At 41.3% G+C, this 12,405-nt stretch overlaps 1 protein-coding gene across 1 annotated transcript; it reads right to left on the bottom strand.

The window, feature by feature from the left end:
* Window positions 1-95: 95 nt before the first annotated feature.
* LOC119726555 (calcium-independent phospholipase A2-gamma-like) lies at window positions 96-10,407 on the bottom strand. Its single transcript, XM_038198288.1, has 9 exons — window positions 10,230-10,407; window positions 7,206-8,569; window positions 6,202-6,351; window positions 5,039-5,190; window positions 4,311-4,577; window positions 3,340-3,400; window positions 1,818-2,009; window positions 935-1,133; window positions 96-640 (listed from the first exon to the last, which is right to left on the bottom strand). The coding sequence occupies exons 2-9, from the start codon at window positions 8,451-8,453 to the stop codon at window positions 387-389; spliced, it is 2,523 nt and encodes an 840-aa protein (XP_038054216.1). The 5' UTR covers window positions 8,454-8,569; window positions 10,230-10,407; the 3' UTR covers window positions 96-386.
* Window positions 10,408-12,405: the final 1,998 nt, after the last annotated feature.

Raw genomic sequence — 12,405 nt, forward strand, 5'->3', positions numbered from 1 at the left:
AAAAAAGTCGGGTAAAAAAAAAAAAAAAGCCGCGTCGCCGCACCACTTTTTGGACAAGCTCCATACCAGAAACCGGAGACTTTTTTTTTTTGGCCTTAGGGTTATTTATTTCTCACTCGGTCCTACTACCAGAAACACAGCATTATTTGTTATGGCCTAAACACAACCCTGGAAAAGGGCTAAAACAATGTCTCATTCAATACAATTTTCTAAACTTTATAAGCGAGGCACAGGCACTGTAGCCTCAACCAGTATGTTGCCCTGTGTAGGCAGGATTTTCCTATGTGCCTTGTGTAGCATGGTCTTATTCGTCAAAGTTGAAAGCAGAAGGATATACCCCCATTGACCCCAGAGCAGCATTTAGATGTAGGAGAAGGATATACCCATCACCTCTGTATCAATTGGCGCTGTAGCCACACCCAATCCATGGCCTTGTGGAGATGGTTCTTCTTCCTAGAGAGAACCCCGCTGGCCTGGACCAGCTTCAGCTCGTTCAGCTCCAGGTAGTCCCGCGCTTCTTGCTGCATCTGTTGGATCTTTTCGGTGCGGTTCTCGTCTAGGAGGAAGTCCTCCGTGATCGGGGGGTTGAAGCGGAAGTAGGTGCCGCTCGGGAGGAGATCCTGTAGAACTGTGTGTACAGCTATAACAGTGGGTGGAGCAAAACCACAGAAACATGTATTGTTTTTTAAGGGATTGCACTTTTTGAGATTTGTCAGTTGAAAAAGTAAGAGTAACAAGGTTCTCTGCCCGAAAAGAAACAAGATGACACAAAAAACCCTTGTTTCAAATTTCATTTACTTCAACGTGCAGGGATATCACAATTGAGTGAAACTTTGTGAACAATGCAATAATGTATTTTGTACTTATACGAGTATTATATCTTAATAGTTCATTTCACATGAAGGGGATGATAAAAAAAGTGGTTTCTGCTTACATTCTGTGTCAGTGGCACTGCTCATGATGTTAGTGAGTTTCTTCTTCAAGCTGCTGTATTCAGGCTCCATGTTGCCATCTTCCGGGTCGTAGCGCCCACTGCCCACCGACACCACACACTGAATAGGGGTTTCAGGCCACAGAAGACGACACTCGTGTATGGCTAGGGCACATGGGTTGTTGGTCAGCACTCCTCCATCCTATTAAATTAAAGAGCAAAGGAATAATAATAATTATTATAATAACAATAGTGTATTTATAAAGCGCAAGTATCCACCAGTATTGGTGCTCAAGGCACTACATCATTGTCACCCTACCCACTTTGGTTGCATTTAATGATAAGAAAAATAAATATCCCGCTTGTATAGCGCTTTATACCTAAAAGTTTCAAAGCGGTTTAGAATTGTTATCCCTGTTCATCAGGAATGACACCATTTTTCTGCAGCAGCTCATCAGTGTCATTTGGTCTCTACCTTCCCAGGTACCCCTCTATACTCCTGGGTGAAGAGAGGCAATTGTTGTAAAGTGCCTTGCCCAAGAACACATGTTCCCTGTCAGGGTTCGAACCCACGTACCACGGCACGTAAGTCGAACACCATAGCCATTGGACCACAGCGCCCCACAATTTAACTGGGTAACTGCTGGATACCAAAGCTGGTATGCACTGGGTTCACAGCACAACACAACATAATCCACTGTTGCAATTTGTTGCACTAAGCAGGGTTCTTATTTCAGCCAAGTTGCATTTTGTTGCATTTGGCAGGGTGCCTAGAGAAAACCTGTTGGGATTAGGGTTGTTTCCATGTTTACAAACTTATATGCAACCTTTCGAGAGGGTTGATCTATGATTGATCAAAAAATTTAAAAATCTAGGCATTTCATACCTGGAACACATATTCATCCAATTTACACTCTTCGAAATAGCCAGGTGCTGCTGAGGAAGCTCTTGCTGCTTGCCACAATTCATACTTGCACGCACCCCTGTAGTGGGACTGGGTACCAGGCGGCAGGTTGTAGTTTCTGAACAGGAAGTCTTTGATGGAGCCCACATTCATTAAAGTAGCAACAGCTGCTACCTTAGAGTATCAACAGCCAAAAAAAGAAAGAACAAAATGAAAATAATCAAGTTTCCTGCTATGTCAGATCTGAATGTTAACCCTTATTATGTAATTTTTATCAAATTCTGGGTGTTAATAAGGGAATAAATGTGTGCTTGAGAGGTTTTAATCACTCTGTTTAAGACTGCTTAGAGTCTGGGTGCTGATAATTACCTGAGCCGGAGGCGAGGGTAATTATCAGCACCCAGACTCTAAGCAGTCTTAAACAGAGTGATTAATACCGACCGAGCACATATTTATTCCCATTCATAAATACCTTTTCGGTAAAAAAAAATCAAGGAATTCGTTCAAAAACTCCCGATTTTGATCAACAAGTTCACTCCAGCTTTTTGAAACATCCCTCTAGCAAAATAATGGAGTGTTCAGCTGGCGAGTAAGAGGTAAACACCCCTTTTATGGAGATTGACGCGCGCGTAGCACGTTCTGCGCGATGTCGCGCAGAACGCACCTGGGGCGTTTTGTTTTGAATTTAGAACTATAAAATTCTGACTCACTGGTAGTGTTGCGCATGCCTACGTGAGGATTGTGAGCGTTCAACCAATGAAATGGTAAGAGGCACTGGATTTTTAGGAGTCCACATTTTATGTGACACTGGAAAAGTGTTTAAGACCAGCTAGCCATGTCTTTATCATCCGTTTAAGACCGGCCACGTGACGGGCTCTCGACCAATAGGAATGGCTAAACTGTCCGAGGTATTTATGAATTCCTATTTCACATGTACATTTTGTACATTGTAATTGTGACATCTTTAATTCTTCACAATTTTCAGCAGGTAACTGGTATATGGGATATATATAGGCAACACATAATCCATCTTCAACGTCACGAGTTGGCACCGTGTTGATGCTGTACATGTATGATAGTCTGTGGAGCTTTGTAGGACTAACAAATTTTACTTTCTGAAATATTGTCAATGAAGAAAGCGGTCAACTAAGGTCACATTATTACATTTCCTTGTGGTTATCAGATTGAGCTGATTTAATCGGCCCTGGCACTTTACAGATTATCACTGTGATCAATGTATTCAATCCTGGGTAATGCTGAAGTTAAAGCTCAACCAAGTCTGTTATTACACATCAGCAACATCAGCCACTAGTACTGGTAAATTTCAACACTTACTTATAAAATTTTGAGAAGATAGCACCCCTTTAAATTTGTATAGCCAAACATACTGCATAAAAATCCCTATCTTCCAACTATTTTTAAACTCAAGGATTAGGATAAAAACAAACTTTCTCTTAATTCATCAAATCACTGGATGATGATACCAAGTGATTTTATCAATTACCTTTGGACATTCTGTCTGCTTTGCTGTAGATATCATTGGAACGTCTGCCATATTATGGGACCTGAACCAAGAAACATAGGAAAGAGACATTAACTATTTGAAACAGTTGAATACAAAAAATTGAAATCCATTCAAAACATGTAAAAATGAGACTTTGCATTTCTGTGATCTGCCTCTCAACTTGAAATGTCCGTAGAAGTATTTATTTTATAACGCATTAGAGGCACCTTGGTCTTTATCACATCCCGCAGCAGATTAGGCCCATCTAGATGCTATGCTAGTGCTGTGCCAAACTCATTTCATTTGACTTTTTTGAATTTGGCACAGCAATAGTATGGTGTTTAAAACCATTTGGCTTGGCAATTGAGTTCGGCATGGTGCCATCCTTTGGCTCCACAGGGCTGCCAGGCTATCACCATTCTGAATGCAGTGCCATTGCCATGCCCAACTCAATTCCCTTCGAAGTTGGGGTAGACATGTAAGGAATGCGCATGCTCACAATATCCTTTCTCGCATCCACATCACAGAGAGTGAAATTGGCGCAAATATTTTGGTCGCACTGATGAATTTTCATTTAACTGCTCGAACTGTTTAACCTGGCCAGTTACACTCCTGATGCATTAAGTTTTGACTACTAATCTCTGCATTTAGAGCAACTGCCATGCTGTAGACAAGCTACTGCTGCACTCATTTCAAATAAGTTCGACGAAGCAGTAACACGGCATCTTGAACTTGCCTATAAGCTTACATTTTTTTCACTGATCAGAACTATTAATTGACAAAACCTAATACATTATATACAATTTAGGCGATAGATGTTTTGAATACGCCGCTGGGTCAAGATCAATGCTCCACACAACCGGTTTGTTGGTTCCCTCAAAATCAGAACAAGTATGCATGATCCTATGAAGGTATTCTCAATGCCTAAAACGAAAAGTCCTCAAAAGGAAAGAAATCAAATGGGCTCTTACTTGAGTATTTTAATCCAGCCCTCTGTGTCATAGAAGGCGTGGCTCAGGAACAACTTGCTGGTGCCAAGGAACGTGTTCCTCTTGAAAACCTCCTGGCTGAGCTGTGTATAGAGGTCCTCACACTCATCCAGGGGGGCGCCGCCGCAGGCCAGAAGGAAGCCCAGCACGGACCCTGAGCTCACCCCAATCACGTAGTCAAAGAGCTCTCGGATGGGCTTGGCAGTGCGGCTTTCGATCTCCCGAAGGGTCTCGATTGCAATGACGCCCCTGCCAAAATTATTCCAAGAGGGAAAATAACTTCAGGATGACAGCCTTGATTCCTGTGCAAAAGTTGTGTGGTTATTGTCTTTCCTGTGTACAGTTTTGGTGGTCAGGAAAAGGCAACCACAGATCAACAATCTATATTTATTCACTGAAAAGGCAGTGACTGAAGCAGTAATTTTTCAACTCAGAGTGTACTTGTGACTAAAAACAAAACGCACTAATTACGTAGCAGACATTGTACTTTAAGGCAGACATAATGACAGCATATGACAGAGTTATAATATTTAGTGTGACAAGACTTTCCAAAAGGATTCATGAATAAAAGTGCCTCTGTAGCTAGTTATTTTCTACAGAGAATAATAAGATAGCCATTAGATTGTTTTCCAAACAATTCCAAAGAAAAATTCAAACAAACATAAAATTAAACATGATGAATTTTTAAAGAGGACAACTAGCCAACTCACCTTGTACCCCCTCCATCAATTGATAAGATCCTGAGGCCCCGCCCCTTGACTGGGGCTGCATAGCCCAGGATGGCGAGTGCCTCTCTGACCTGCTCCTTCAGGGCTGTGTCCCATGATGTCTGCATCTTCAGCAAGGAAGGAATCAGCCTCTCCTACACGAGGGTTAAAAAAAAAAGATGAACAGAAACAAAGAAGAGAGAGGGTAAAATATCAAGCCTACCCGAATCACTTGCAACATCTCAGTAATGGATGAAAGTCAAATCGATTTTAAAATGTTTGCAATTTTGACATTCAACTCATGGCATCTTCTGGAATCTGATGAACACTGTTAATTCATCACAAACCAATGTTTCTTCTATATCCGATGCCTCTTGGGATTTGGAGTGATGTTTATCCTGCATCAACTGAATAGGGGATAGATGTACATCTCATTCTGTTGCAACCAAAGCAACCAAGATGGAATATACAATATATAGAAGCGGTTCATTCCATAAAATTTGGTCCAATTTGGTTCGTGTCCCTGTTACATCTGATAGAAGTTTTGTAAATTCAGGACTCATTCTTTAATGCCTTTTATTATCTCCTAGATTGTTAGATTAATCATGTGAAGCAAAGTAAGTTTAAAACTGTTTGAAGTCAATTTTAATGATCAGGTCAGGTGTAACAATGACACCAAAAAAATGTCAGGCCTTTGGACCCCACATTTATGAAGTGGCCCAAGTACGTTATGAAGTACATGTACTCCTAACACAAACTCAAACAAAGCACACATCTTCAGTGCACATGACGAAGGAAGCAGTAGTTTCAGGTATATCCAAAACACAGAGCCGGGTTTGCATTCTGACGGAATGTGCTGCCCACAAACCAGTGAGTTTAGCTGTGAGACTAACTGATTCACAATACCTCAACTTAAGCGCACTGTTAACTAAGAGTTTTGTGATCTCCCTCTTACCTACTTGCTGTTCATCAGCACTCAGCTCTGTTTACTCAGTACAGTCTGAGAAATTGCTATCACATAAGCCGCTCGTGCATAGAGTCATGCCGATGGGACTCAAACAAACCTCAAGCCCAAGACATAATGTCCCAGACATAAAGGCTTCTTCAATACCTCCCCCCCCCCCTCCGAATGTTCCTTGATTTGTCACTCATCATCTACACATTACCTTTATAGCCACCTCTCGTGATTCTGGATGCTGCATCAAGTGGCTGCACAGTCTCTCCAGTTTCAACAGCCTCATCGCATTGCTGGTCGCACTGCGGACTCCAATTGCCAAGTTCTTGGTGCGATCGTCAATTGAGGTCTTGGATATTACCTAAACACAACAAAAAACCTGCACTGTAGTCGGTGAATTAAGAGTACAAAGACTTCTGATAGTGAGGACATGACCCACAAATCAGTTACAGTCCATAACTTTATTAGTTCTGCAAGTGTAAAGTAGGCCTATGTCAAAAGAAAAATCCGGTATCGAGCCTCCCTGTCTGAACTTCTTTCCAGAGTTACAATGTAATCTTAAAAAAAAAAACAAGTACGCGAACTCGTCTATTTTCATACTCCATATTGAAACAACTTTGACATTCTCTCTGGAGGTCATCTGTATGAAGCAACACTGGCATTGTGCTGAAGACAGAAATGGGTTATAAAAAGATAAACGTTGCCTTGTTGGGGAATTTCAAAATTTGAACATCACTTGCCGAGTGCATGATGACAGCGAGACTGGGACCACAAGCGCAGGAGATAAAAAACAGAACAAGAAATGAATAATGCAGAACATGCAAAACAATTAATTTAAAAGGAGGTTTTCGTCCTTTATCTGCATCACCAAGTGAAGCCACGCGATTTGAATTTGAATCGTAAGACTTGACTAGTAAATGTCTGAATTTTCAAAAATTGGGCCATTTACATACTGGTGGGATGAATACGTGTAGATGAGATGTATAGAAATGGAGACCAGACATTTCCTTTGAAATATTTCAGTTTTGCAGCACTAATAAGTGCTGGACTGTCTATAGTTTCCTTTTTGTGGGGGGGGGGGGGGAGGGGGGTTCTCATATTTCTACCATCTCCAAGATCTAATTTTGATGTCTCAAAACACACTACTGAAAGCTCCAAATTATCAGACTTCTTGATATCATTAAAACAAATTAATTGCAAATTGCTCAATCTTACAAGTTTGATCTGCTTCCTGGGTTTCTTTGCTGCAGCCTCTACTGCCTCAACTGCCCTCTCTTTCCTCATCTTGGCTTCCTTCTCTGTCTCCTTGGCAGGGGACACCTGCCTGCCGACGTCCCCACGCATCGCCCTCTGCTCTTCAAGGGCAACATTCATGCTGAGGATGGGGCTGGTGTCCAAGTCAAAGGCATCTGGTTCGAGGTCCTGCAGGGGTTTCTTTGCAACTTTGGTCTCCATCTCAACGGAGGGCTTCCGACCCGGGAAGGACTTGATCACACTCTGGACAGCTGCCGTGCTTGTCAAGTTAATGCTGGGGATGCTACTTGTTACAGAAGACAGAGTGCTGGGTTTAATTGTGGAATCCTGTGGCTGCTGATCGGATGGATTTTCAGACTCTAGATTCGACTCTGCTGCAGCCGTAACATCATGGCTTTCTGGTTTCAACGAGTCTGCATCCCTTGATTCAAACTGCTGACCAACAGCACCTTTGCTGTCATTGGGTTTGCAGAGATCCACACTGTTGATCTTTGTTTGTGACTCGTCACCAGTATCTGCCTTCTGGCTCACACTTCCCCAGAAAGGGACTTTCAGTCGGTTGATTCGATCCTGAAAAGACGGGATGTTGACCCAGAAATCTGTTCGGGCATACTTTCCGTTGGTATCTTCTGAAGGGGACTTTCTGTTTGCATCTTCTGAAGGGGATTCCTCTTGCACGCCACGCTGCTCTTCGCTGCCATTTGCTTCGTGCAGTTCTGGGTCAAATGTTGCAGGAGGATTACAGCGTTCATCATCTACAGGGCTTATTGAGCTGGCATCAACATCAGATTGTTTTGGCTCACTGCTTGAGCCCAAACAAGTTTCGCTCTTACTCTCACTGTGTTTTGCCTCCCCGTTTTCTGGCTGGGTCTGCAACGAGAAAAAGGTGCCCAGAAACTTCTCCCGCGAGCTGTGAACGTTATCTTGCACTCTTACCCCAGTAGCAGCAAGAGATGTCCTGAGGTACTTCAATCTTTCCTGAAATGTCGACTGCCCTCTCTGCTTTTGATCTTTTTCAATGGCATCCTCATTTTCGGTAGCTTTTGAAGAGCAGGGCCGTAAGCCAAGGGCCACTACGGGATTACCATTCGCTCCTGGCTTTCCCGGCTGGCTGCACCAACACACAAAGCCACATCCATGTAGTGATTTTTGGGCTGCAAGTGCCAACCTTCTGTGACCATGCGACATTGTGGCTATCACAACTTTCATAACACCATCCTCATAATAATCTTGATCTTGGTCTGATACTGAGAGGATCTTGGCATTATCTGCCAAACTTCTGCTACTTTACAGTCAGTTCAATTTTAATATTGAATTGTCCATTCCTGTTTGAAGCAACAACAAAAAAAGAAGGGAAAAAAGTGTTAGAGGTAGAGTAGGCAGACACGTAGTCCCACTAACTGGGGCACTAGAACTCCTTTTTTGACATTTGGGATGTTGGTCTGTCGTACTAACTATGACTAACTATGACTGACCAACATCCCAAATGTCGAAAAAGGAGTTCTAGCATGTTTAGCACCCCAGTTTTAGTGGGACTAGCCGACATGTATCATTTGTCATCCTTGTATTGTTTTCGTTTGAAACAACAAAAGTGCTAAGATTAATCTAAAGAAGGGTGCTTAACAACTGACCTGATGAACTTTAAGCTCAGTGAATGCTGTATACCCAAGAAAAGAATATTCTGGAATCTCCATTTCAGTTAAAAAGTTGCTGAGTCGTGTTTTGCATCAATTGTGCCTGAAATCAGTGTTCGGGACATGTTCTCATTCAGCCGATTGCAACTACACGATTTTATTTTTGAACAGTTTCTTGGGGTAGAAATTAAGATTTTCCTGCGTGGTTTACGGTTGGTGCCGTGAAATTTAGCGCGCCTTGCAGTTGCACACTCACGGTACATCATCGCACGGTGTCTTTTACATTTTGGGGTTGCGTTTTGTCGTTGTCATTGTCATTTTACCCCCAAAATTCCCACAATAATTCAGAACCCTGCCCTTTAATACCTGTACGTAAATGTCGCCAAGTAGTTGGTAGGTCAAATAATTTAAAAGTGGATTTTATTCCCTTATACTGTAGGAACCGGGCCCGGACGGCAGATTAAATAGATACACGATCGCCCAAATGACAAAATGAATGAGTTTTTATATCATATTCATAATAATACTGTATAGTCGTGTTCCCTAACGTGGCGCACTTCGAAGCTCACCCAAATTTCCTCGTGTAGTGTTGCCAAACCTCTTTGTTGACAAACCTCAAATTCATGCAGCAAAATACTAGTACTTTTACCTTATTAATGCTTGCTATTTAACCTCTGTGAACAATTTTGGTTTAATAACATTTAATTCGAAATTCAAAAACGGTGGCGTCCGGAAATTGGGCACAAGTTGGCGGAGTGTTCCCTAACGTGGCGCACTTAAATTAATCTCGGAAAATTCCATATTAACATATAAGAATTTCTGTAAACTTGATGAATTCTGATAAATAATTATTATCTCTACTTAGAAGTTACATACCCAGCCAGATGTTTGTCAGAAAATTGTTTTCTTATTTTTCGGGGCATTTTCAAAGTCGAGTTCAAGTTCAACTTCAAGTTCAAGGGTTCACTTTGCACTTGAAAATATAATAGGCCTATCGGAAAATCACGCCAACTTAAATTTTTCTTGTAACTTTGTTACGGTAAATAAACTCGCGATTGTTTAGAACTTGATGAAATTTCACTTTCTGTGAAATTTCAGTTATCATTTTTGATCTAGGTAGGCGCTACAGGCGAAAAATCAAAGTGCGCCACGTTGGGGGCCGCGCCACGTAACATTAACATGGTTAGGGAATAGGGTACATCAATGACTAGCATGACTGCTAGTGCTAGGTGCGGTAAATACATGTACTATACGTTTTACTAAGTAACATTTAATACATGTAGCTTGGACGCCGTCTTCATAATTGCATTACGACTGGTCAGTCTTAAGTTCTGAAAACATTTAATTTTACCTGGTCACTTCATATTCCATCAATCCATGTGGCAACATTTGAGTATTTGTTGCACTTCCTCCACGTTACGATAAAACTGAAATGATGTCACAACAACAATATTTTTGTTTACGTTCAGAGCATATATGCAGGCACGATGCAGTGTGTCATCCGATGTAGCCTCAGCCGGTTCCTGTCTTCTAATTGGCTAACTATGAACTTTGACATCACGAGTGTCCGATTTCGTCTCCAGATCAGTCGTTCAGCCATGCAGCAGCTGATCACGAATGCCGGATCATTGCCAGCGTCAACGACTGCGACTGGTACAACAGCCTAGTCTGTTTGTTTACATACTAAAATTATGCATTATGCAATCAAAGGTACCGTTTTAGAGAAATTATCGACGCGCTATATTCTGTGTCTGTATTGTTGATGTACCCTAACGTGGCGCGGCCCCTAACGTGGCGCACTTTGATTTTTCGCCTGTAGCGCCTAGCTAGAGCAAAAGTTTTAACTGAAATTTCGCAGAAAGTGAACTTTCATCAAGTTATAAACACTCCCGTTCATAAATCGCGAGTTTATTTATCCGCTACAAAGTTAAAAGAAAAAATTATTTTGGCATGATTTTCCGATTTTATTTTCAAGTGCAAAGTGAACCCTTTGAAAATGGCCCGAAAAATAAGAAAATAATTTTGTGACAAACATCTGGCTGGGTATGTAAGTAGAGATAATAATGATTTATCAGAATTTATCAAGTTTTCCGAGATTTATTTAAGTGCGCCACGTTAGGGAACACTCCGCCAAATTGTGCCCAATTTCCGGACGCCACCATTTTTTAATTTCGGCTTAAATTTTATTAACCTGAAATTGTTCACAGAGGTTAAACAGCAAGCATTAATAAGGTAAAAGTACCAGTATTTCACTGCATGAATTTGAGGTTTGTCAACAAAGAGGTTTGGCAACACTACACGAGGAAATTTGGGTAAGCTTCGAAGTGCGCCACGTTAGGGAACACGACTATATGCCGGGGAGAAGCCATGCATAGAGTTATTTTTAATGCAGCTCTATTTATGGAGATACACGTTTGTCCTAAAATTGTTGCTCTGCGCAGATATGTAGGCCTACTTCTACTAGATGATGTAGCCAAAGTGAGAATTTGACGATAGAGCTTGAAGTTGAACCGTGTGCCGAGCGCGCGGGAAGTGCGAAGCGGCGACGCGAGGTTCGGGCCCGCTGAAGGGTCCCCTGGGAAATTATGGATTCTAGACGCTCTGTGTGATCATCTCAGGCAATTTCTGAATACTTCAACTCTTTTTTTTGTGCAAAAGATTATCATTAAACAACATTTTCGAGTTTGGAATCATTTTGTTGATTTATTTTTGCGCTTGAAATCATCATTGAGCGTGATACTCACGCATTACCGGTTATAATCACGCTCTGCACGCCCACACGGGATTTCTCACGCAAAAAAATCAATAAATATTGACTCCAAAAATCGAAAATGATGTTTAAATTATTATCTTTTGCTCAAAAAAAAGTGTTGATTTAAATAATGAATGACTAAAAAGGCCGCACAATTAATCTCACTCACTTATACTTTATTATCACTTTGCAAAAGCTCGCCAGCAGTTAGTGAGGGGCCTTAATATATACTCTAGCGATCCATACGGAGAAATTTTACATCCACAACCGATGGCATCGATGTGATGCAAAACAGGAATCTATACAGCACATTCGCAGCAATCAAAATTTATTATATATGCTACAACATAAATTAACATGTAGGCCAAATTTTAAATCTTCATTGTTTTTAATTGCCGACAAATTTAACTCGATGTATAGGCCTACTACATACACCTGGTTACTATATTTAAACATTTGACGGCTAGATAAGATATATAAGTTCCTTTTTCGTGTCAAATAAATATACAGGTATATGGACACTGTGGGAAAGCACTGTCTGTCAAAGCATGTTGAATAATTTCATTCAGATGAAATTAACAACATACCGTACATATACCAATACAAAGATTAGAAAACAAAGTCATCTGCAGTGGGATAGCCCAAAAGCCGGTTGCAGAGGCTTACTTCAATTGGGGTCCCATATAGCTAGCTGCATTATAGTGTTATCTGCAGAGAATTTTCCAAAGTAATTCTCAATCAAGGGCGGATCCAGAACACAATTTTTTTGGGGGGG

The sequence above is a fragment of the Patiria miniata genome, unplaced genomic scaffold (assembly GCF_015706575.1).
Source record: "Patiria miniata isolate m_02_andy unplaced genomic scaffold, ASM1570657v1 HiC_scaffold_2, whole genome shotgun sequence".
Classification (NCBI taxonomy): Eukaryota; Metazoa; Echinodermata; class Asteroidea; order Valvatida; family Asterinidae; genus Patiria; species Patiria miniata.

What these genes read in the sequence shown, in the direction of transcription:
- LOC119726555 (XM_038198288.1), bottom strand. Translation starts at nt 8,453, where the DNA reads ATGAAAGTTGTGATAGCCACAATGTCGCATGGTCACAGAAGGTTGGCA. An exon ending in CCAGGAAGCAGATCAAACTT is followed by an intron (nt 6,352 to 7,205) that starts GTAAGATTGAGC and finishes TGTTGTGTTTAG; the next exon opens with GTAATATCCAAGACCTCAAT. An exon ending in CACGAGAGGTGGCTATAAAG is followed by an intron (nt 5,191 to 6,201) that starts GTAATGTGTAGA and finishes ACCCTCGTGTAG; the next exon opens with GAGAGGCTGATTCCTTCCTT.